This window comes from Canis lupus, chromosome 28 (assembly GCF_003254725.2).
Source record: "Canis lupus dingo isolate Sandy chromosome 28, ASM325472v2, whole genome shotgun sequence".
In the NCBI taxonomy this organism is placed as follows: domain Eukaryota; kingdom Metazoa; phylum Chordata; class Mammalia; order Carnivora; family Canidae; genus Canis; species Canis lupus.
Genome location: NC_064270.1, coordinates 1,601,301 through 1,627,330, shown reverse-complemented (window position 1 = coordinate 1,627,330; position 26,030 = coordinate 1,601,301). Strand labels below are relative to the sequence as shown.

The 26,030-nt window shown below is 42.9% G+C and overlaps 3 protein-coding genes and 1 pseudogene across 4 annotated transcripts in view; all 4 read right to left on the bottom strand.

Moving 5' to 3' along the window:
• Positions 1 to 1,339: 1,339 nt before the first annotated feature.
• C28H10orf53 (chromosome 28 C10orf53 homolog) lies at positions 1,340 to 14,282 on the bottom strand. 2 transcript variants are annotated; one of them, XM_025466353.2, is made up of 3 exons: positions 14,147 to 14,282; positions 2,579 to 2,698; positions 1,340 to 1,628 (listed from the first exon to the last, which is right to left on the bottom strand). In XM_025466353.2, exons 1-3 carry the CDS (start codon positions 14,241 to 14,243, stop codon positions 1,621 to 1,623), a joined length of 225 nt encoding a protein of 74 aa, XP_025322138.1. In that variant the 5' UTR covers positions 14,244 to 14,282; the 3' UTR covers positions 1,340 to 1,620. The 2 variants fall into 2 exon arrangements, with proteins under 2 accessions (XP_025322138.1, XP_025322136.1); XM_025466351.3 differs by having other exon boundaries at positions 1,426 to 1,707; positions 14,147 to 14,274.
• Positions 8,138 to 8,758, bottom strand: LOC112671989 (ATP synthase F(0) complex subunit C2, mitochondrial-like; annotated as a pseudogene).
• A 3,787-nt stretch (positions 14,283 to 18,069) lies between the features above and the next one.
• On the bottom strand, positions 18,070 to 18,447 carry LOC112671987 (mitochondrial import inner membrane translocase subunit TIM14-like). Its single transcript, XM_035707885.2, is given in 1 exon segment — positions 18,070 to 18,447. A coding segment is annotated over 1 exon segment (351 nt). The 5' UTR covers positions 18,421 to 18,447.
• Positions 18,448 to 21,493: 3,046 nt separating this feature from the next.
• Positions 21,494 to 26,030, bottom strand: part of CHAT (choline O-acetyltransferase) — a 52,902-nt gene continuing 48,365 nt past the window's right edge. The window contains 1 exon segment of the mRNA XM_035707620.2: positions 21,494 to 24,550. Coding sequence (XP_035563513.1) covers positions 24,281 to 24,550 — 270 coding nt within the window. The 3' untranslated portion in view covers positions 21,494 to 24,280.

Below are 26,030 nucleotides of genomic sequence, written 5' to 3'. Positions count from 1 at the left end.
GCAGGGAGCCCAACGTGGGACTCGATCCTGGGTCTCCAGGATCACACCCTGGATCGAAGGCGGTGCTAAACCACTAAGCCACCAGGGCTGCCCTATATATCTATCTCTTAATGAATAATCAGACATAAATAAAAGACACTCAAATTGAAAAATTCCAAAATGTTATCAAATTTATACTTTATCCTTACCTATATTTTTCCATTATACTGTAATGAAAATGTATTTCTCTTAAAGTGTTTCTATGAAAGCAGAATGCTACACCTATAATAAACTGGTCTTTGAGGAAGACAGACTAAATCTAGGTTACAAAAGACGTGTGAAACTGGCACCAGACACCAGGAGGAAAGTTTTTCAGCCTTGGGTTCACAGTGAAGAGGATTAAATATTTCCAGAGTCCCAAATGATTGTAATCTCTGAATAAAATCTGCTAAGTGAACCTTGGGCTGAAAATGAAAATTATATCCCCCATCTCCTCACATGCAAGAAAGAACTTGTACAAGTAGTTTCATTGCCTCACAGATGCCTTTGAAGTTCTGGGGGCAGAGTGTTTGAGGCCACCTGGAGTGATGGAAAGGATGGCTCCTCAGGTGCAGTGACGCCACAGGGAGCCGTGTGGCTGCCTGTGGGACGTGAGCTCCGAGCCATCCAGTGGTCCTGTGGAAGCCCTGAAAGCTCTTCTCTTGCACCAGGGCTCCCAGAGTCTTTTGTGAAGGAACCCATCTTTCTCCTATTTTTCCTACAAGGTGTGATGCCTTTAACCATGACCTCACATTTAACGTCATTAGATCAATACCTGCCTTTCTCTATAGCTAAGAATGTAGGCTATCATTGGGTGTGTAGGAGCTGAAAGTACAAAGAATATAATTTTGACACGGCTGATTTCTACACTGACCATAACTAAAATACTTCCTCAACTCCGCAGGGCTGTTTTCTTCCAGAGGGATAAGGAGCCTTCTGCCCTGGGCTCTTTCAGACCCTTTTCAGAACGGCTTGTTGGACTGGCTAATGCAGAAGAAGGCAGATGATTTTCTTGTTTTAAAGAATAACTGATGATTTGACTTTAGATACTTGCATCTGAACATTTAAAGTGATATTGCATTGGGAGCAAGAAATTAACCTGTAGAAATAGCCAGGGAGCAGGAAATCAATTTGTGGAAATAGCCACATTTCCAAATACCAACATTAACTTTTGGTTCAGATTTCCAAGGGCCACTATTCTCCCTCCCTGCTCCCCTTTCCCCCTAATCTTTAATTTTACCTGTTTCTAGCTCTTTTCTTACTATAGAATGGAATCTCAGATGCTTCTGGCAAACTCTGTATTATTAGTATGGGATGGCGCTTTGTTATTAGATTGCATTTTATTATTTCCTTCTCCTCAACATGTACCTGATATTAGAGGGCTTTCCCTATGGGTTGAGATTGAAAGATGCTGCAGATGATGTACTTTTATTATTTTTGTGGGCCCTGTTTCCTTGCAGCCAGGTGAGAGACACTATGCTGAGCAGGCTGAAGGACGGGCTGGCATTACCTTTGATTGCTAGAGCCCAGCATCCATGGCCTGGAGTGGCTGCTTTTGTTTGCTGCACAGAAGGGCCAGAGGCAGCTGCTGTTCTGTTGACTTCAGATGCCTGTTTGGATGAGATCAGTAGGCATTTAGGACAGCTATCCTGGCCTCTTCACACAGCGGGTCTAGTTTGCCATCACCTCCTAGGGAAAGAGATATAATTTTCTTTTGGCCAGTTTTTTTTTTAAAGATTTTATTATTTATTCATGAGAGACACAGAGAGAGAGGTAGAGACAGGCAGAGGGAGAAGAAGGCTCCATGCAGGAGTCCTGATCCCAGGACCCCAGGATCATGACCTGAGCCAAAGGCAGATGCTCAACCGCTGGGCCTCTCAAGTGCCCTTCTTTTGGCCAGTTTTTGATACAATGTCATGTCTTAGAAGACATGTATGGGCTTCTACTAGAAGACAAGTCTCAAAGTACACAGGCATGTAAATTGTTAACTAGCCTTTAACGGAGTATTAGTGGATTGCAAAAGCTTTTATTTCTGAGTGGAGTGTGGTATGCATGATGCCAGCCTGCCAGGTGGGAAGGTCTCCAGGTCAAAGAGATCTCTAGAACATCACTAATAACGTCATGCACCGCTGGTTTAGAACTCTCATTGTCTTAGCGAGTCTAGGTAGAATAATCAAATGGAACAAAAGCTGTTTTGAAGGCAAATCATAATAAAACACACATTGTTAAAATGTGAAAAGAAAAAGAAAAACCCCAAAACTGTTACCCCGTAATTCCCATGATATCATTTGAAATCTAAGGCTAAAACTTCATTTTTCTTTCTGTCCTTCTTTCGTTCCCCGTGTCCTGGGGAGAAGTCCAGAGCAACAAGCACTTTATTCGGTGTGATTTAGGATATGTTCTTTCATGTAACACAGAGCACAGGGTTTTGAGTAAGAATTTAAGACTCAGAAAAAAATTCAACTTGAATCTGGGCATAACCCACTGGCCACTTCAACTCGAAATTGAGCATACCTCCAAGAGGAAAAATGCTGTTTGGGAGCAGCGCTGAGGGACTTACCAAACTCCAAATCTTTGATGTTACAGTGGAAAATGATTTCTTCATTTACCATGAGTTCAACCACATTCCAGTCTTCTATCTTCTCTAGGATGACTTTGTGTCCATCTCTGGCCAACACAGCTGGAAAAGATGGAGAGGGATGTGGGTAATGTGAGAACAGGCTCTAGATTAACCTAATATGTAGATGTCCTCATGGATGGAGCAGCTGGCTTATTCTCCAGTTGCTTCTGGCCGTGACTCAACTGCTATGGTGGGTACCTACCTGGTGCTGGCCCAGATATGCCATCACTTTGGCTGGAAAGTGCAGCCAGGGACCTGAGTAATTCAGATTTTGGTTACAATCTGCCCCAGACCCATAGGATATATAAAAATAGGAGATGCCTCTAAGAAGAGTTTTTGAACTTTTCTTACAGAGAGGATACTCAATGTTGGAGGGCATGTGGGAAATCAAGTAACTTCTTATGCTGCAGGTAGAAATATAAATTGGTTATCAAATTTAGGTAATTTGGCAGTACATACCAAAAGCCTCAAAAGCCTCAAGAAAATTTAGAATTATAAAATGAACTCTGGCCTGGGAAATTGCACTTATAAAAAGCTTCTCCAGGAAAAAAATCAGAAATTCAGGCAGAGTTTGGTAACAAGATGTTCCTATCTGTAGCATTATAATAGAAAATACTTTGAATAACGTACTGTCCTAATCAGAAGAGGATGGTCAAGCAATTGATGATAGGTCCGTATGATGAGGTTTTATTCAAACATTTCAAAAAATGTTTATGAGTTTTTTAAATAGCAAGAAAAATATTTGTAACGTTAGCAAACAATTGAGGTACATATACAGTATCTATGAAAATACATTTTCAAACGAATTAAATTATGTATATGTCATAGGAAAAGAAAAAGAAATACTCAGTGGGTATCTCTCTGTGGCAATTCTATGTGAAACCTGTTTCTCTTTTTCTTTCAGCATTTTCCAGATTTTTTATAATAAAAAACAAAATGCTTTTTTTTTAAAAATAAAAAGCTAATGAACTAAACTGTGGAAGCTGCATTTGATCTCTAGTGGAAGTGGTATCAAAAGTTGTTAGATGTATCCTCCATTGTGGAAATTCAGAAATATATGCATGTAAGAGAAATGATTTGCATTGAACACCATGGAGTTCTGTTTTCTCTAAAATGTCGCTCTCTCTCCAGTTTTTTTAATATGTTTACCCTGCAATATTAGTGATGGAGTTGGTGTGCCAAATCACCATCTTTGGCGGTCTTCATACATTGGTGAGAATTATGGTTAGGATGCGAAGAGGAATCAGAGGAAGGTTATGTTTTTTTTTTTTTTTAAGTCTTAGCATTTCAATCAGTCTTACGTGCAGAAAAGCAGACAGTTATGTCAGTTAATTGCATTTAATTAGAGACAATTGCTGTTTCAAAATGTTGACGTGTCCACTTCTTCATCTTTCAATCAGTTCAAGAACATCCAGCCCCAACTGTGAACATTTTAATTGCGTGATTTTAATTTCACTTCTAAAAGGAACTTCAGAGAGTAACTCAGTGAGGATCTCCATTAACAAGATAGCACTCCTCAGGCACCAGTGGTGGCCCTAATTGACCCTGCACCAGCTAATGCCTCTCTCAATGGGACACCCGCATCTTTTCTTTTGACATATTTATGTTATTGTATCCTATTTAAGTGTCTTGTCTTAAAACATCTTTGGAGGAAGGCACTCAGCTTGGACCAATGACTTGTTTAAATGAAGCAGTCCATGCAGTTTGGGATGGTCAGTGGATAGTCTAAGAAACATAAAGGCAGCCTATAGGAGGAGATTTCTGGGGATCATACACCCTCTCAGTGGAACCCCCTCTGGAGTGGGGACATGTAGCTCCAGAGGGAAAAGCTACAAGTGAGTGGGTAGGAGGCAATTTGGCCTCCAGGACCTTTTTGCATTGTTAGAAGATGTTCCTGGGAAATGTACTTCAATGTGATAGGAAAAAATCAGGAACAAAACAGCTTCTCCATTCCCACCCTATCTCTGGAGACACGGTATTACCTCTATCCTTCTAACACACAACACCCACTCTCTAAGGCCTGGGAGTTCTGGAGAGAAGGAGGTATAGGCTCTGTGTGGAGCTGCTCACTGTGACTGCAGTGTAAGTGAGGAGGGGTTCTGCAGAAGGAGCCCCTAAGAAGGTGTGCACCCCACAGCCCACCATGGTGTTTTCTTTCCCTACAAGGCAGGGCTCTGTCTGATGGAGTCTCATGGAGCACCTGGGTTTGGGGTTTGTTTTATGAGAACAGCAGCACTCTTTTATGGCAAAGAATATCTAAGAAACAGGATTTGATTCACCAAATAGCCTACCCTATGGAAATCAGTGATGCCAAATGATGAGAATCTGTCTTATCCTGAAGCCAATGAAGCCTGACAAGAAGCAACCCTCTTAAGAGAACATATCACTCCTCACTTCACCTTCTATATAAAACATGGGGTCTCAGGGCCTTTAAGGGTACATGTCTCCCTCAGTGACCACAATCCCCCCACCCCTGCCCAGTGTGCCCAGTGTTAATATAGCTTGTTAAATAAACAAGCTCAATTTAATGGTGCTGGGCACCTCCAATGACTCTTTTGGACACTGAGTGACCTAAGTCTGATTCTTATTAAAGTGATGAGCCACTTCAGAGTCCGTGTCATATATTCACCCTTAGGAAGCCTGTCCCCTTCTCATCAGCCCAGGATGTATTGAGCCCAGCTATAGGGTGGTCAGGGCAGGCTTAAGGGATCAAACTTAAGCACCAGAATTCCTCTTGCAGCTCATCCAAATGCCACCTCTCTACATGGAGGACCCATTTTTTTCCCTAGGAGCTGCTATGGGGTTGTCTATTCAAAGAAAGGTCAGATAAATATACTCCATGCAACAAAGTCTTTCCAACGGCAGTGGCTAAACTCCAGCATAAATCAACCAGAAGCTGTAAGGCCACCTGCAGAATGCCTGCCTCTTTGAAGTGGCACCTCATTCTTCAAGGGGGATCAGGGTAAACTGAAGGAACACGGAAAAGCCTCCCTGTTCTCAGTGCTGGCGGAATTGTGCACCATCTGGGAGAGATTTAAATGCTGCTAGTCAGGAAGTGAAGGCAAACGGACAGACGGGCAACTCCCCCTCCTCCACGCTAGGCACAGTTGCAATGCTGATGACCATAACGTGTGCGGCTAATGCATAGCTAGGATGAGAGTGGTACAGGGAGCATCTTAGCTAAATAAGGGTGGATCCTATTTTTATGGGGTCGGATTCAATCCCTTTTAGTTCCTTTTAGCAGCAGGTTATTTGGCAGACTTCATTAGGGACAGCAGAGCAGGAGCAACCATGGCCAGGGAATTACTTAAGACTTGTTGTTTAGCATTAGTTTAATTTCAACAATATTGAGGCCATAGTAGACACATTTTTGCTGAACCATTATAATTTGTCATTAATAAAGAAAGAATAATTTTCAGATTTTTTTCTTTCAATTTTCAGGTTTCTTAAGGCACAGTAAGTTCAGGAAATATCAGACAAATTTCCAAAGCCAGCAGGGCTTCAGGACGTGATAAAGGGCTATGATTTTCAAAGAATTCAGATGCAGATTTTACAGAGGAGGATCTGCAAATGCACCACTCTGTGCTTGGTGTGATGTTAGTATGGACTCTAAAGTGGCAGGGAGGAGGGGAGTAGGAGACTGAGAAGGGGGTGCAGATACTTCCCGCTTAGCTTTTGTTAATACCTTAGCATTTGTCACCAGTGCTCAGTAAGTGTTGGCTGCTGGTATTATATGAACTATCATTCAGGGATACACTAACTTTAAAAATCAACCACCTGCTGATACCTTGCAATGCTCTTCTCCTTCCCCCATAAAAATTCTCCCCTTGATCTTCTCAAGATACTCTTTCCCCTCCCCTACTGTGGGAAGAGCAGCCTGTGCCCCTGCCTTCCTCATCTCTCCCTGCTTCTTTACCTCTTGCGGATTGAAGCTCCAGCCCACCTTCTCTTGACCCTGTGCTCTCTGAAGTGGAGCGCCATCAGCACGGTCAGTGGCTCACTCAGTTCTCCCCACCCCTCTTAGTAGATCGACACTCTGACTTATCTCCTTTCTTACTTCTTTAAAATACTTTTGCTGGTTAAACAACAACGACAACAATCCCAAACTATTTTAAACTCTAAAATTTTATCAGATTATAAAGGTAATGCAGACCCACGAGTGTTTAAAAACCTTGAAATTATAGGACAAAGATTTTAAATCACCAGGAATTCATCCCCCTCCTTTCTTTGCTGTTTTCAGTGGAAGTGTAGGCACTGTAGGCAGAATTCAGAAACACACCCCCTTCCCTTACCTCTAGCTGTGGTGATCCAGCCCTTTCAATACACATGGACCTGCTGCCCTACATTTATATGGGATGGATATACTGATGTGGGAACCAAAGGCAGAAGAGAAATTATTAAATTTCCTTGCTACCCACAGCCCATTCACAAATCTTTGAAACAGGCAGAGTGACCTTCCTCTAGGGACTCAACTGCCTCCGTGTTAATACCTTGCCTAGAGCAAAAGGCAATCTTAGCCTGACCCCCCAGAATCCTGTAAGTCTACTTTAACATACAAAAATTCCTTTAGAGGGACACCTGGGTGACCCAGTTGTTGAGTGAGCATCTGCCTTTGGCTCAGGGCGTGATCCAGGAGTCCTGGGATGGAGTCCCAAATAGGGCTCCTTGGATGCTCCTTGCAGGGAGCCTGCTTCTCCTGTCTGCCTCTCTCTCTCTCTCTCTGCCTCTCTCTGTGTCTCTCATGAATAAATAAATTAAATATTTTTAAAAATTCCTTTAGAAATTTCCTTTATCTCTACTCCCCAAGATATATTTTGACAATCCTCCTCCAATATATGACCCACCAATATACATCTAAAGGGTCTCATGACTAAGGTTTTATTAGAAGGTAATAAATGACCTTTTCCCAACAATAGCTAGCCCCCTGAAGGTCCTGGAAACCTTGCTTCCAAAATTCCTTAGATACTTAGGCTATCCCCAATCCCCTTCCAACTTGAAGGTGTATAATGGGCCATTCCTCATGACCTCAGGGCAACTCTTTCTGCTCTTGGGTCCTGTCCCCATTCTTTAATAAAATCACCTTTTTGCACCAAAGACATCTCAAGAATTCTTTCTTGGCTGTCAGCTTTGAATTCTAAAGTCTTTTCCTACATCACATACTACAATTTATTCAGAGAAAGGACTGGTTGTTTTCAATTCTTCATTATCAGCAAGAACATTGCAGAAAACATTCCTGGGATGCCTCCATGTACACGTGTGAGTCTATCTATTTATCTATCTATCATCTATCATATATATATATATGATAAAGATTCAGCAATGGAATAGCTGGATTCTATAGTATATGGTTAAATTTTAAGACACAGCCGAGTTGCTCTCTAAAGTTTCTGTGCCATTTTACCTTCTCATCGCCAGTCTTTTTTTCTTATTATTATTACAGTATTTGTTTGTCTTATTATTTTTCTTATTTTATTTTATTATTATTAATACAGTATTTATTTGTCTTTCCTCTGTCAAACCCTGAGCCAACCACTTTCCCCAGGCTGCCTGGGGAGGTATAGGAAAAGGAACATACAGGGCATACAGGGCAGACAAGACATGGGAGAAAGACCTATGGGAAGTGGAGACGACTCCTTCACATGGCGAAGAGGATGAGAAAGGCCACCATCAGGCAAAAGAGCCCCATGGCCTCCGAGAGGGCAAAGCCCAGAATGGCATAGGAGAAGAGCTGTTGCTTCAGAGAGGGATTCCTGGCATAACCAATGATGAGGCTCCCAAACACAGTCCCAATTCCAGCCCCAGAGCCAGCCACCCCTACAGTGGCAGCCCCAGCCCCAATGAACTTGGCTGCCGTGTCAATGTCCCTTGAAATGGCGCTGGTTTGGAAGCTGCGGCTAGGAATAAGTGAGGTCAGGGGATGTGGGGCTGTCAGGCTGCTGAGGCTCTTATCTGTCAGTGTCTCTGGTGGTTTTAGCACCACTGCAGACAGTGATCGGCTCAACAGCTGAGAGGTGCTCCGGACAAAGAAGGGGGTGGAGACGAACTTTGCACAGGCCTACATTTTCAGGGGATGAGGGGCTGTAGCAGGAGAGCTGCTCCCAGAGCGGAGACGACCGAGAGGCTCATCGCCAGTCTTTGAAGACAATTTTTTTCTATGTCCTTCATCAACCATGAATTCATCTTTTTCTAGAAATGACTCCTACTTAACAGTTTGGTGCCCATTAGCCATTTTCTTTTTGAAATCTTCATTTCACTGGGTGAAATGCCTCTGGGTTCTCTCCTACCTCTGTGTCTCCCAGAGGGGCCACTACCAAGGTCCTGCTGTCTTCCAATTCTGTCTTTCCTTGCTTTCTCCTAAAGTCTCACCTCCTGTGGATCCAGTGTTCAGCTCTATTCAGGTTTAACTAATGTTTATCAACCCTTAAGATAGACCTGGCACAGGGGAGCCTGGGTGGCTGAGTCAGTTAAGTATCCAACTCTTGGTTTCAGACCAGGTCATGATCTCAGGGTCCTGAGACTAATACCCAGGACTTAGGCTCTGAACTCAGCAGGAAGTCTGCCTGCCCCTCTCCCTCCCCTCTGTACCTCCCCCTGCTTATGCACACCTGCATAAGTGCTCTCTCTCTCCAAAATAAATAAAATCTAACAAACAAACAAATTGGCACAGTCCTGGACCCGGGGACACAGCAGAGAATAGACCAGACAAGAATGCCTGCTTCCCTGAAGTATACATCCAGGAGAAGAGAAGGATAACGAGGTAAATCTGTGAAGTGTATGTTTCGCCTAGAAAAAGATAAATTCATGATGGATGAGAGTATAGAAAAAGAGTGTGCTCAAATGTATGAGTACTAAGAAGAATTAGACAGAATTCTATGAGTACTAAGAAGAATTAGACAGAATTAGTACTAAGAAGAAATAGACAAGGAAGGAAGGGAGACAGGGAAAAGGGAGGCAGAGGGAGGTGTTGACATTTTCAATGGGTTTCCTCAAGGAGCGCCTGTGGACGAAGGTCACTTTTGAGAAACACCTCCGTGCCATGTTGTTAGAGAGTGAAGAGTGAGGGCCAGGCAGGAATCTGGAGAAAGAGCATTCCATGTGGAGAACTGCCAAGCCCTGAGGTCAAAGTACACCAGGGGTGTTCAAAGGCCAGGGAGAAGGCCATTGTGGCCTCAGTGGAGTGAGTGAGGGGCAGGAGTGGGTTGTGGTGGAGGAAATGAGGTTAGGGAGGACACCAGGAGCCTGAGGGGCCAGTGTAAGGCCTTGGCTTCTCCTTTGAAGGAGCTAGGAGTTGCCAGGATGTTCTTGGAGGCACAAGCCATGCTCTGACTCAGTTTAAAGGTATCACCTGGCGTTGGTGCTGAGGACAGACTGAAGGGGACAAAGGTGATCACAAGGAGCTCAGTGAGGAGGTCCAGGCAGGATATGATGGTGGCTGTGATGATGTGAGGCAGAAGAAGCACAAAAAGACACCTGCGACACGAACAGACATTTCTCCAAAGAAGACTTACACATGGCCAACAGACACATTAAAACATACTCAGCCTCGCTCAGCATCAGGGAAATACAAATCAAAACCACAATGAGATACCATCTCACACTGGTCAGAATGCCTAAAATGAACAACTCAGGAAACAACAGATATTGGTGAAGATGTGGAGAAAGGGGAACCTTTTATACTGTGGGGGGAATTCAAGTTGGTACAGCCAGTCTGGAAAATAATATGGAGTTTCCTCAAAAAGTTAAAAGTAGAGCTACCCTACAATCCAGCAATTGCACTACTGGGTATTTACCCCGAAGATACTAATGTAGTGATGGGAAGCGGCACCTGCACCACAATGTTTATAGCAGCAATGTCCACAATAGGCAAATTATGGAAAGAGCCCGGATTTCCATCGACAGATGAATGGATAAAAGAAGATACAATATATATAGACAATATATACTCAGTCATCAAAAAGAATGAAATCTTGCCATTTGCAACAACACGAATGGAACTAGAGGGTATCATGCTGAGCAAAATAAGTCAGTTGGGAAAAACAATTACCATATGACCTCGCTTGTATGTGGAATTTAAAAAACAAAACAGATGAACATGGGGGAGGGAAGGAAAAATAAAAGAAGATGAAAACGGAGAGGGAGACTTAACTCTAGGAAGCAAACTGAGGGTTGCTGGAAGAGAGATGGGGGAATGAGGTAACTGAGTGATGGGCATTAAAGAGGGCACGTGATGTAATGAGCACTTGGGTATTGTATGCAACTGATGAATCACTAAATTCTACCCCTGAAACTAATAAACTCTATGTGTTAAGTAAATAGAATTCAAATAATTTTATTTTTTTTTAAAAAAGAAAGATGCCTGTGAGCTTTTTGGCTTGCGTAATTGAAAAAATGGAGCTGTGTGCATTGAGATGGAAAGAATGCAGGATGGGCTGGGGTGGGCTGGGTATGAGGAGGCCAGTTTAGAAATTTTGGACATACTAGTCTGAGATGCCTACTAACTAGCCCAATGACAATGAGAGGTCCTGTTTGGAGAGAGAAATTTGTATCATCCACTGGTAGGTCACAAGTACTTCTGACTCAGGTAGTCTTTGTCTTTCCCTTGAACTTCAGGACATAATTTCTTTTTTTTTTTTTTTAAGATTTTATTTATTTATTCATGAGAGACAGAGAAAGAGAGAGAGAGAGACAGACAGACAGACAGACACAGACACAGACAGAGGGAGAAGCAGGCTCCATTGAGGGAGCCTGATGTGTGATTCAGTCCTGGGACTCCAGGATCACACCCTGGGTCAAAGGCAGGCACTAAACCGCTGAGCCACCCAGGGATCCCCTAGGTGGGGATCTAATCTAGAGATTCTAATCTCTTAATATTTCTTTTTAAAAAAATATTTTATTTATTTATTTGAGAGAGAGAGAATACCCAAGTGGGAGGAGCAGCAGAAGGAGTGGGAGAAGCAGACTCCCCGCTGAGCAGGGAGCCTGGCATGGCCTCCATCCAGGACCATGAGATCATGATCTGAGCCGAAGGCAGACACTTAACTGGCTGAGCCACCAAGCACCCCAATTTCTTGATACTTCTCAATAATTCATCTTCTTTCACTTCCCCTACCCAAATCTCTTCCTTTAGAATTGGCCTCTTAGGGCACATCCTTTATCTCATCATTCTTTAGCTCAAGATATGTTGCTGGCTCCCTGTTGTCAAGGGTAAAACAGGCCTGACTCATTACATAGCATCCTTCAGCCAGACCTGACTGCTTGCTGCTCTCCAGTGTGCCCCAGGCTGCTCCCTCATCCCCTTCCTAGTAATATGCCTGTCCTGCAATAATAAGAAATAATGTTTGTTGAGCATTTACTATGTGAAGGAATAGTATTTAGGACTCTGTGTGCATTTTTCATTAGAATCTCACATCAGGGAGGTAGGGTTCTGCTCCCATTTTGCCAGTAAGTAAACTGAGGCTCAGAAAGGTAAATAACTTGATCTTGACTTCGGCCACACAGCTACTAAATGGTGGAGAAAATTCAAAACTACATTGGTTGGACTTCAGAGTCCTTGTGCTTAATCTCTGCTCTGCCAAGAGTGCCAAGAATGCAAGTAGGAGACAAGTGACCAAAGGTGACCAGTTGAGTCAATGGGATTTGTGAACAAACTAGATGGGAAGTCCCCCCAGCCTCAATATTTGTAAATTATAAATTGTACATTACAACAAAGTCCTTATGCATTCTCCTTTAATACAATTCTTGGTATGTAAATGATCTAGTTGAACTCTATACAGTCATGCTGATTATGGCAAGAAACACTTAAAAAGCATCTGCAGACATCAGCAAAATGATGGAGCAGGCACTCCAAACTCCCATTCCTTCGCAGAGACATTAACAGAACAACCTGAAACTGTGAGAAGCCACTTTGTCAGAATTCTGGAAAATAGAGTTGGCAAAAAGAGTAAAGGCAATTTTAAAGTAGTAAGAAAACTTTGTGGCACCTTAACTTGCCTCATCCCCAGCTTGCTGACAGCCTTGAAGACAGTGGCCCCTGTCCCCCATGTGGGCCCTGGTTCCTGTGTCTAAAGGGATTTGTTTGCAAATTCCTGTGTTTGTGCGGCACTGTCTGGGGGCTACCTGGGACTGGTACAAGGCCCTTGTCTCTGTTTCACCTGATGCAGAGCTCACACAGGGTGGAAAAGCCGTGTGTAGCATGAGGGCAAATGAAAAATGCATAGCTGTCTGGGCAAAAGACTGTTGAGACATACAATAAACCTCATGAAGCCTGAGAAAGAAAGCCGATGAGAAGGTTGCATTGGGAAATTAGAGCATTTAAAAGCACTGAAGACTCAAACCTGGGTTCTGTTCTCATTCCCTTTGTCGTCCCCAGATCCATGACTCAGACCTTTCTATCTCTAGCTCAGACTTTTTCTCTGAACTCTAGAACTGTGGAGCTCAGTACACCTCCATGTATGTAGCTGAAAACACATGGAGTTTGATATGGCCAAAAAGGAACATGTTCTTCCAAATTGCAGTCCATCCGTGGTGTTGTCAGTTTTAGTGTAGAGTACTTCCACACAGCAGCACTTCACTCAAGCCAGACGCAGACTGGATCCGGACATCCGGAGGATGTCCTCCTGACCCTTGCTTCCCACCTCCAACATCTTAGGAAGTACCATTGCTTTTACTTGAATCCACCCCCTCGATGGCTGGTCCAGACTACTCTCATCTCTCCCCTGGAGCGCCCCAAAGCCTCTTGACTTGTCTCTTTGCTTCCATTCTTGGTCCCTTCTGATCTGTTCTCCTCACGGCAGCCAGTTTCAGCCCCCCTGCTAGAAACTTTCATATGGCCCTGCAGGATCTGTCCCTGCCATTTTGGTCTCATCCTCCCAACAGTTAAACAAATACGTCACTTGCCCATGCTTCTGGCCTTTGCAGCTCCTCTGTCTGTCATGTTCTTCCTTCTCCTTACCTGGTTATTTTCTCCTTACTCGTTAAAGTTCAACTCCAGTGAATAAACCTTTCCAGACTTCCCCCTCTCCCCTCTAATTATGACCAGTGACTGGTCCCACTATGCTTACGTTCTTCTGTTGGAGGCCTGGCACCACTGTCAACTAGTAGTCAGCAATGAGAAGGTCACTTTAAGGACATGTATCTTTGTTCACCAGTGAGTCCTTGGTACCTGGAAGAATGTCCAACACATATTAGGTGCTCAGGAAAGGTTTGTTGCACAATTGAATGCTGAAGGTAAGGACTCTCCACCATTTTCCAGCCATATGACCTTGGAAAAGTCACTTAATATTCTTGATTTTCAGTTTCCCAATGTATAAAGCTGGGTACATAAGCCATCCCACCCAAAGAACTTGTGTAAACTGCCTGTTTCCCCAGTGGGAAGACTTTCCAGAGGTTAAGGCACTCGGTCTGGGTCTGAGGAGGGAGGAGGTATGGGCCGAGAGCATAGCTTGCACTGGTGCTCAGGGGCTGGGGTGCACCCGGGCGCATGCAGGCCTCTGGCTCTCGGCTGCCCACCTTGCAGGCCCTCTAGGCGGAAGCAGTGGTACTCCACAGGCAGCCCGACCGCGCTGTATGGCCCGTAGCGCACGATGACCACGGCGTCCTTCGGCATGGCCCGCCGCCAGCGTGGGCTAAGGCGCAACACACACTGCCTGGCAACCGGCGACAGGCCCTTGGGAGTGGGTGCAGCCCCGCGGGGTGGGCGGGGCCAGGGCGGGAAGGGGTGGGGCCTGAGGAGCCTTGTCCCCTGCTGAGCGCAGGGAGGTCCCTTCCCGGGTACCTGTACTGCCACCACTACCAAGTGCAAGAAACGGGTGGTGGTAGTCGGAGGCGACTTGCTTTCTCACCCTCACAGTCAGGTAAACAGGACATTTCTGCCCGGTAGGGCAAGTATCAATGATAGATAACAATAGCCAACATTTATAGCCGGTTACAGAAATTATGTATCAGATGACATGCTGAATACTTTCCATGTATTATCTCATTTCATTATTTTACCATCCTTATGAAGGAGGTTGTATTTCGTACTTTGTATTTACAAAACTGTGGATCAGAGGGGCCGCGTAACCTTCCCAGGTAAGCCACAGGTGTAGGATGGATCGGAAACTCTTGTAAGGTGCCTGTGTACAGACTTTTTTGAAAAATCTTTTTTTATTTGAGAGAGCATGACCAGCAGGAAGAGTGCCAGAGGGAGTGGGAGAAGCCAACTCCTTGCTAGCTTGGAGCCCAACGCCAGGCTCCACCCTCGGCTCCATCTCAGAACTCTGACATCAGGACCTGAGCAGACCGAGTCCCTATTGGTTTCTTTTTATTTATCTTGCCTTGGATTTGCTGAGATTCATGAAACGAATTTAAGTCCTTCTGTTTTTGGAAAAATGTGAGTCATTATCTCTTCACATGTTGCTTCTGGTTGTATTTTCTCACTTTTCAGGGACATCAGATAAATATGTGTTAGACCTTCTGACTATATTCTTTATGTCTCTTCTGTGTTTTTCCTCTTTTCATTCTTCTTTTGCATTGTATGTATATATGTGTGCATACATTCATTCGTTTTTACATGTAATCTAGTTTGATAATTTTCTCTGTAGCCATGTCTAAACTGCTATTAAAGCCATCAATATGGTTGGGTTTTTTTTGGGTATTAATTTTTTAATTCTAGAATTTTAGTTTGATCCTTTTTCAAATCTGCCATGCCATCTTCTATAGTTTTTGATTTCTTGCTGAGTTTTTAGGTTTGAGGTTATCTTCTTGATCATAGTAAAGATACTTATTTTATAGTCTGCTTGAGAATTCACTATCTGGAGACCCCATGTGTCTTTTTCTGTTGTTATTTCTGCTGGTGTCTGCTTATTTTGTCTATAGTTCTTGGTTTATTTTAATTGTGTACTGGATGGACATTGCCTTACAAAAAATTCTTTGTAGGAACAATTTGAGGCCAAGGGTGATGTTATCTTTCTCAATAGAAGACCCCCCCCCCCCCCCCCGTCCCACTGCTTGCCAGTTCCTGGTAACACCAGCAAGCCAGGATTATTTTAATAGATTATCTTAATACAGTTTCAGGGATTGAGATTATCTGAGCCATCCAGATGGCTTGAAACTGGGCTGCAGTCTATGAGGAGGTTGATTCATTTGTATTTTATCCTCATTCCTAGCCCCAAAGAGGGTGGTGGCTTGCCAGGACTCCCCCTGGGTAGTGCTGGAGTCCCATTTTTGTATGCCTAACCCCGCAAAGACTCAAAATTGCATCTTATCTTCTAGGTTGTTTATTCAAGATCACTAGATAGCCCCAGAGTAAAAGCATCGCCAGTGTTATGCTTACTTACTCTCATCCTTTCTCTGATATTGATCTAGTTGGCTCTTTTAGGATTTTTAAAAAAGATTTTATTTATTTACTCATGAGAGAGGCAGAGAGAGGGAGGCAGAGACACAGATTGAAGATTGGAGATTGAATCTAGAGATCACTTTGGGGAAAATTAACATCTTTCTGAGGCCTTCATATTCATGACCTTGAAGAACCTCTCCTTTATTTAGATCTTCTTCAGTGTCTTTCAATACAGTTTATAATTATCTGTGTATAGGTCTTCATGTCTTTTGCTAGATTTATTGCTAGGTTCTATTATAAATCATGTATTTTGTATTGTGATTTTATTGTTTGCCACTGGTGTATAGAATAAAATTGACTTTTATATATTGATTTTATATGTGACTTTGATCTTTTTAATTGATTTCTGTTATGGTATATAGTGCATGTTTTATGCAGATGTTCTATGTCAAGCTGATTTCTAATTCCTTTTATAATGAGTTTTTTAAAAAAATTCTGAATGACTGTTGAATTTTACTTAATGCATTTTCATGATCTCTTAGAGCAGTCCTATATTTTTATTCTTTAAGCTGTTCATGAGTAAATGACATTTAGCTATTTTCTTTTTTTTAAGCTATTATTTTAATTTCAGTTACTTAACATACAGTGTCATATTAGTTTCAGGTGTACAATATAGTGATTCATCATTTCCATACATCACAGTGCTCGTTACCTTCTACTATTAAACTACTATTAATACTAGCTACTGTTAAACCTGACTTAGTGGTGGGTGTATTATGTTTTTTATATACTGTTAGAATCTGTTTGCTACTGTTTCATTTAGGATTTCTGGATATTTATGCATGAGTAAAATGGATCTTTAGTTTTTCTTTTTTTTTTTAATTTTTACTTATTTATGATAGTTACAGAGAGAGAGAGAGAGAGAGGCAGAGACATAGGCAGAGGGAGAAGCAGGCTCCATGCACCGGGAGCCCGACGTGGGATTCGATCCTGGGTTTCCAGGATCACGCCCTGGGCCAAAGGCAGGCGCCAAACCTCTGCGTCACCCAGGATCCCATCTTTTTTTTTTTTTTTTAAGGATTTTATTAGTTTATTTATGAGAGACACAAAGAGAGAGGCAGAGACACAGGCAGAGGGAGAAGTAGGCTCTTTGTGGGGAGCCTGATATGGGACTTGATCCCAGGACCCCAGGATCACGACCTGAGCCAAAGGCAGACACTCAATCACTGAGCCACCCAGGTGTCCCAAGTTTTTCATTTTGGATTTCCAAATCTGATTTGGATATTAAAGTTATACTAGCTTCAGAGAATAATAAATAAAGGAGTATATGCAAGAGGGAATATCCCCTTGTTGATTTTTATACACAATTGAAATCACCACTTCTTTGAATGTTTTCAAGGGTATGTCTACAAAATTTTACATTCTCTCCCTTCGTTCTTTCCTAAGTGGGAAGATTTTAAACTAGTGCTTCAGTTCATTTAAGATTTATAAGACGGTCCAGAAATTTTATTTCTTCTTTCATTAGTTTTAGTAAGTTATATTTTCCTAAGAATTTTTATCTAAGTTTTCAAATTTATTGTTATGAAGTAGTTGATATATTCTCTGGTTATCATTATAATGTCTACTGTAGTTGTATCGACTTTTTATTCATTATACTATTTATTTCAGAATTTCTCTCTTTTTTAAATTGGTTTTACCAGAGGCTTGTCTATTTTGTTATTCTTTTTCAAAGAACCAACTTTAAAAAAATATATTTATCACATTACATTTTAGTTATGAGTTTATCAATATCCCCTTAGATTGGAGGCTCCTTGAAAGCCAGGGACTGTCATATTTTGCCTGGAAATAGGTAACAAATTATTTGCTAAATGAATAATGAACAATATTTTTATTCAAATAATATGTATTTATCCATTATTTCTGAGGGTTAAATCTCTAAATATTCTATAAGCTGATTTAAAAATACTCAAATTCAAAGAAGAAACTTATACCAAAGCTTTGTTTTAGCCTGTGCTAAATCATTTTTAAAATTTGTAGCTTTGGGGCATTTTATTATAAAAACCTGACACTTGTACACATAAACTAACAAGAACTTAAAATTCATCACACATTTACTTCATTTTTTAGCTTGGCCTTTGGGTAAATCTTTAGCTTCAGTGATTTTGGCTGCTATATAAGGAGATCCTCCCTTTTCTGGGTGACTTAAAAGCATAATTCATCAATGAACATCTTCTATTTTTCCTTTATTGGCTGTAAGGCTTATGTCTAGTATCAATGCTGCTTCTTGTTTTGTCATTTTGGGTTCAAATGCATCTCTATCATAGCCATCACTGAAGGCAGATTTTGATAGATTTTGAAAAACTTGTTTTATTTGAGGCTCCATTTGTTTTATGGCTTGCAAAACATAATGCTCTGCAAATCCTGCAGTAGCAACAGTCAATCCAACTGCTACCACTGTACAGGCCATGTCTCTGGCTCGGCTCCCCAGCCTCCACCGTGTGCACTGTCAAAGAACCCATGTTTCTTTTGTTTAGCTTCTCTCTTATGTTTTATTTTCCCTTTCATTGATATTTGTCTTATTACTTTCTTCAAGTTTACTGTTCTTTCTACTTTTTTTGAGTTTACCATAGGACTCTTTCACTTGCTTCGTAAGTTATACTTACCTCATCAATTTTTAGTCTATCTTCTTTTCTGATGTATTTTAAGGTAAATTTTTTCCTCAAAGCATCAGTTTTGCTCTATCCCAGAGGTTTTGATATCAGGTAACTTTATTATCATTCTGATTGAAGTGTATCTAAATTTCCAAATTTCCAGCATTATTTCTTTTTTGACCCAAGAATTTTAGAATAATGTAGTTCTTTGATTCTGGAATATCCCTAATGATTTTCTCACCGAATAATGCTCTCCCCCTATTCTCTATTATCTCTTCTTCCTGAACTTTTACATGTATCTTCCCTGTATTTTTATTTTGTTATAATGATCAATTTTACAGCTTCTCTATGAGTCATCTATTCTCTCCAGCCTTTGTGATATTGATTCTCCTATTTGTCTTATCTGCTGCTTTACTTAATACACACCTGTGAGTCATTTCTTGTGCTACTTGTATTTTTTGACCATGGGTTCATCTTCCATAGAGTGTTTTCCCTCTCTGGGTGTTTGGTGTTTCCAGGGTTGTGGAAAGTGGTGGTTTTCTGTTTGATTCTGCTGAGGCCCTTCGAATCTTACTGATTTTTTTTTTAAACCATTGGCTTAGAATTCTTGCTTTACAAATAAGTTGTATAAACCCAGATTCCACATCTACATATGGCACAAATTTATAAATTTATTCTTCCAAACTTCCCTGGGCTGATGGGAAGAGTATTTCCAGTCTCTTTTTAGGATTGGGACACCTCTATGAGGGTCTGGTTTTGTGCAGAGAGTTGAGCTGCATCTACCACCATGCGTAGACTGAGGTCATGTTCTCTCAACTTGCAGGGGTGGTAAACCCTGAGGTCAGCCACTGAGTTTGTGTCTGGTCTGACATACCTTTAGCTCCTGTTTGCTGCTTGATTTTGGATATTCTTTTCTCTGTAATGTGAGGATTTATTTTCTTTCTTTGACCTTGGTTATATATTTAAAGAATTTTCTCTTTGTGCTTATGTGTTTTGTTTTGTTTTGTTTTAGATTTTATTCATTTATTCGTGAGAGACACAGAGAAAGAGGCAGAGACACAGGCAGAGGGAGAAGCAGGCTCCCTGTGGGAAGCCCCATGCGGGACTCAATCCCAGGAACTCGGGATTATGACCAAGCCAAAGGCAGAAGCTCAACCACTGAGCTACCCAGGTGCCCCTGTGCATATGTTTCTATAGGTGGAGGAAACCCTTCTGATCATTTCAGTCTCCCATTTTGCTGCTCCTTAATATAAGAAATAGAGGTCAAGGACAGAACCCTGGGGTCCAGTGACAGATGAGGGACAGAAATAGGAAGTGAAATCCCACAAGGAGATGGGAGAAACAGTAGAAATAGAACAAGGAAAGGGCTGGTCTTTAGGAAACAGGGAGAACAGCTTTTAGTAAGGCTCTTATGTGATGTGAGGCCAGCTTTTCCCAGGGATAGCATATCGTTCATCCTGCAGACTCAGAAGGCCTCTTTGGAAGGAAAACTCAGAGAAATATAAAAGAAATATAAAAGGAGGAGGATCAGCTGAATTTATAAAGGGAACTCAAGGCACTGGTTCTACACCCCCCCTCCCACTACCAAGGAGAACTGCTTAGGATTAATTGGGGAACTTTTGGTTGTTTTCGTGAACCTGGGAGGGACTCTTTTCTGCATTTTTAGCTAAATATGCCAAATTCCACCCTACAGGACCTCCGGAGACGACAAGGAGGGTGTTGCATTATTTTGTATGTTGGGGGCTGGTTTGCCTGTTTGGAATCCTATATTGTCTTCATCTTGTTATTTTAGGGCCACATGTATATACATGATGAATAAGAGCAAACCCACATTACTTGGATCCTGTTCCTTCCTAATCCCACCATTCCTCTTGGAATGTTCTTAGCCATTATCTTTTTGGATACTGCCTTTTCTGCATTCCAATTACAAAAATTCATACAACTTTAAGGTTCCTTTAGGCTCTGATTGGAAAGCATTTGGGCTTCTTTTTGGAGGAATCTCAGTTCTGGTTCTGTGGATCTTTGTGGCTGCAGAGGAATGTATCTTGCAGCTTGGAATATATCTCTGGGCTGTGCAGAGTGAAGGAACTTGTGTGCCATGTACCTGAGTCTTCAGTAAGAGACTTTTACATCATTTTCTAAGTTTTCAAACAAGGACAATCTATGTCATCTCATCACAACCCTGGAAGTGGATAGTGCTGATGTCAACATCACCATTTTACAGATGAAGAAATATGGCTAGAGAGGTGAAGTGACATCCCCAAAGTTAGAGATAGAACTGGATTTATAGGGTATCCCTGGGTGGCTCAGCGGTTTAGCGCCTGCCTTTGGCCCAGGGTGTGATCCTGGAGTCCCGGGATCGAGTCCCATGTCGGGCTCCCTGCATGGAGTCTGCTTCTCCCTCTGCCTGTGTCTCTTGCCTCTCTCTCTCTCTCTCATAAATAAATAAATCTTTAAAAAAAAAAAAAAGAACTGGTTTTATACTTCAGGCATCCTACCTCTGAGCCTGGTGCTATTCCCTCCATTCCATTCTGTCTGTGCATGTTTGTGCAGGTTTAAGTGGAGACACCCATCTCTACACCCAGGTCTCTGCCAACCTGATCACAAACAGCCTGTGAACCTCTCTGCCCCTCACTCTTTCCCCATGCCACACACTAGGAGAGATTACATTCCTTCCTCCCTTTCTCTCCTGGCCCCTGTATCTTTCACACATCCATCACTGCTGCTGACAGACCTCAGACAATGCCAAAGGAATCGTTGACCCAGTTCACAGAATTCACAAAATCTATAGCATTTCTGGGTAGAAACAATGGCTAACACCATCTTTCTTGGCATTACTTTTTATTGAATACAGATTTACAGTCTTGAAATATTTTGAATATAGTGCTTTCAATTTACGGTTCTTTAGTCATACATATATTTCTTTAAAGCACAAAGAACTATAACTTAAAATTGAAAGGCTATAAATACACATGTATATATTGCCATAAATCTAGAATAATTTTATAAAAATAGAACTAAAATGTCAACTTTGTATATTTTGGCAACTTAGCAGTATTGTAAGGTGGCCACAAGCATTTTTATTATGCATCACAACCCCAGTGTGACTCTCTTCAGATATCATTTTCCATCTCTTTGGGGACACTTGGAACAATATCTATTACCAGGATCCCCCAGAGGGATGCCCATGGCCATGGCTTAGCATTGCCTTTGCATAAAGACTCAGTGCATTCACCTGTTCTTGGAGGGGGAAGACCAGCTTCCAGATTCTTCCTCAGAAAGAGGAGGTGTTCCCTCCTGCCAAATGTCCACAATCCTACACTTCTTGAAGCCCTCGCAGTGTATGGTTGATATCTGAATATACAGAGTCAGTTTCCTTTCCCTATGCTCAGAGAATGATAGATGTGTTTGGTTCTTTCAAATCAGTGTAAAAAGTCTGAAACAAATTCATCCAAACAGTGCCCACTGGGGTAACATCTTCCTGACAGTGAACATGAATGCCCACTTGCTTGCGCAAGGCCCCTTACACATGTGCTCTACAATCCTCAAAGCCTTGCAAGTTTGGAACATTCTTGTCTCCATCTGATGACAGAGGGAATTGAGTCTCTGGGCATTTAAGTCTCTTGGTTAAGATCCATGGGGTTGCCTGACCCCCAAATCAGAGATCTCTCTGCCTGCCCTCAAATCCATGGAGGGAACCAGAAGAGAACTCAGATCTGTACTGTGGCCATTTGGTGAGAACAGACAAGTGGCTTTGGGTCAACTTACAGCAGGTGGACAGTAGTTCCGCAGATATTCCTAGGATTCTTGGTCTGCAACTTCCCAAGGAGAGCAGGAAGGTGGATGTCTGTGGAAGAACTATGGACCTACAGACAGTGCCAAAATCTTCCAGATCATCCAATAGGGATCCTCAATCTAAAACCAGGGCTCAAAAAATTGACTGCTTGGGGTTGTTTGTGTTTTCGAAGAGTTGAGCAAAGGTCATAATGCCAGCTGCCCCCATCTCAGCCCTGCCTTCAATACAGGTCAAAGTGCAGAAAGCTTACTCAGTGGCCCAAAGGGACATGTGCAGGGTCCCTGGGCCAGAGTGCAGTGCTTAGAGTGCTGCAGAGCACAGTGAAAATGGGGCGAGGGGGCTTTTTCAGGAACCCCCAGTAGGTTGCACAGCAGAACTCAGTGTGGTGAGAGCCAAGCTCTGTACCTCCTCTGGACAGAGACAGACTGCCTCAGCTATTTGCAGTTTTGATTTTCTGGTTGCTTTCTGACTTCCTTGACTTTTTAGATTTACCATAAAAATATTTTGCAATGGGGAGTGCCTCTCATATGTCCTGGATGATCACAGCCTCTCAGGACAAACTTAACTTTGGCTCTGTGCATGATCTGCCTCTCAAGGCTGACTCTGGACATAGTCTTTCTCTCCTACTGGCCCTGCTCCCCTCCAGCGGTCTCTTCAAACTGCTCCATAACTGCACCCTACCTACCCACCCACTGCCAGGCCAGGGAGAGCCCTGCTCTGTGTTCCTCCATGTGAGATTTGGTTAGAATCCCTAGATAACATCCTCCACATAAAGGAGCCCAGCTGTCTGCAGGTGGATGCTTGGGCCACTGAGATCGTTTTCTGAAGTTAATGTCACAGTGTTTTTTTTTTTAAAGCCTCCCTTAAGAATGAATAAGACAAAACAAATAAACAGCAACAGAAAATCCCCAAAGCAACCCTCTCTCTTCTCCTCTAGAAATCAGATCACCTGTAAGGGTATGATTCCTGTGAAGGGGAGTGGTGAAGCAACCAGGAAAAATGTGAGTGGCAGGATTCTTGGGGAAGCAGACTGCTCCTTCCTCCATCTCTGCTGCTTGGCAGGCATTGTGCTGTTTACTCATCCAGGACTTGCTGGTGGCCCCAGCGAAGCAGAGCAGCACTACTCCAGTGTAATGGCGGATGAGTCTTTCCCCCCTATCAGAATAGCAGGACAAGACTTTCCGAACTCAATGGAAGGCTGCCCCTGGGAGACGAAAGGAGAAATGCGTTCTGGGGCCTGGGTCACTATATTTTAAATTAACTCTGTGTGTGTGTGTGTGTGTGTGTGTGTGTGTGTGTGTGTGTGTATAGGGGATGGGGTGTTTACAGCACTATATGGCTCACTGCAGGCCACCCTGAATGCCATGATTGCACTGCTTTGAATCTGAAAACAATACTCCCTACTCCTCCACAAGAGAAAAGAGGTAATGACCTGAGTTAACCTCTTTCTTCATGATTCATGTAGGTACATTGGTACATTGAATGTAATAGGGTGACTCATTCTTTTTTTGGGCAAAACATCACCTGGACCCTCAGTTCTTGCTAGAGAAGAAAACACCACCATTAAGCTTCTGAGGCTATGGAGGGAAGGTGGTGTAGACTTCCCCATCTCACCAAGGTTGCCTCAGAGCCAGGCTGGTCTATTTCCCAGTACACAGGCCAAAGGACAGTGTGACAAATAAGGATAGTCTCAATGTCTAATGAGGGACACTTTCCTCCCAAGACTCCTGCTTTGCGTGATGCCTCAGTGTGGTCTCTGTGTTGGGCCCTGAGGACAGGGGAGCTACCAAAAGCTAGGGAGAGGGTTGGGAGCAGGGGTTTGGTAGGGTCTAGCAGCTGAAGAATATTGGGTTTGGGGAAATGAAACATCATGGCAGGAGTCAAGGTTGGTGCCCCTGGATGGGCCTCGTAGCTTTTTCTTTTGTTGCCAGTGGCTTGCCCACTGTAGACTGTGGCAGACTGCAGAGGTCCCTCATTTCAATGAGGCTTTCTTCCACTGCTTTTGCAAACTTGGTAGAAGAGGTGTCTTTGCAGCCATGAAAACTGGAGATGCAGAAAAGGATGCTCTCTGGCTGGGGGTTGTAACAGGCACCGTACCCGTTGGGTACCACAGGACCATAGCAGCAAAACATCTCCATGGTTGTGGGCACCTGGAGGAGAGGACAGGTCAGAAGCTGCTGGTTCTGAAACGTAACCTGTGAACTTGCTAGAATACAGGGCATTTTCAATGACCCTGAGGCCTCAATGGGATATTTACATCTCTATTTTCCACCTGGGCATTTGACTGAACCAAATGAACCAATTACTTCAGCATGGATGGTCATAGCCAGAGTCATAATAACAAACCCAACTAACTGCACAATATCATAAGAAGAGGGTCCATAAGCCACTCCCTGGTGGGAAAACTGCTCTACATGTGGGGTTAGAATCTCCCAGAGTGACCTGTGCTGGGTCTCAGGCTGAGTCTCTCCTTCACCTGGGGGCTGTTGGAGGCATCGAGGCAATCAAGGTAATTTACTCAATGGCACCCTGGTGGCACCCAACGGTTGGATGGCTTCCCAGAGGGAGTAATTTATGAACAGAAGGAAATCTGGCCTGTCTTCTCTGTCGATTTTCCCCACATCCTTAATTACTGTCAGTATTGCCTGGCTGGTCTGATTTTCTCCCCACAGCCTGGCCATGCACAATTACCCAGCGTTGGGCATTTCAGGGATTGCCATCAACTGGAGTTTTAGTTATGCACCTAATACATTTTGAATTCAGAGAGCTGAAATTTTGTAATCAGGATCACAAATCAGGGAAATATGTCTCGGATGGCATTCAAGCCATAAATATGTTCATTTCCAGGTGGGAGAAAGAAAACAAACAAACAAACAAACAAACACCAAACTACCATACCGGCTAATCTTATTAACGAGTCTTAGGGGGAAAAATAGAACACATTCTTGGGTGGTTGCAGGGTGGAGCTTGTTTTTACACCAGGGCACTGTGTAGTCGGGCCTTCAGAACTGACACTGGCCATTTTAATGGGGCAGAACAAACCATTAGTCTTGCTAATAGAGTCACCTCTTTGTCAGATAAATTTGCCGTGCGATAGCTGAAGGCTGTAAAACCGTTCCAAAGCACTTTTTGCCCATGGATGGTTTCCTGAAGAATTTATATTGTGTGTACTGTTCTCGTTTATTCGCTTCTGTGAGCTCGCTGCCGTGATGTCAAAATCAAATCACTGAGTGGGCTTTTATCAATCCTTCTCATTGCCCAGGTTCATCCTTTAGCAGATGAAGCTTTAGGGAGCTGATGTTCGAGGGTTCTTTCCTAAACTGCCTGCCCTTCTCTGGTGGATTTTATTCTTTGTCACAATGGTCCTCCCACAGGATGGGCCTGTAGCATTGTTTAGGAGACCGTGGGGCTGGCAGCTAATCCACCTGCCGTTGGTGGTGCAGCCCTTCACAATAATGACCATGACCTGTTTGGAGAGTCCTGTCCATGCCAGGTACTGGGCTAGGCTTTCTACTCAAATTGTCACTTTAGTTGAGCCACGACTTCACTCTAGACCTGTTGGGCTTCTGAGCCTGTGGCCATCATGGTGGAACACCACCCCTCAAGTAACAGAAAGGTAGTACAATAGTT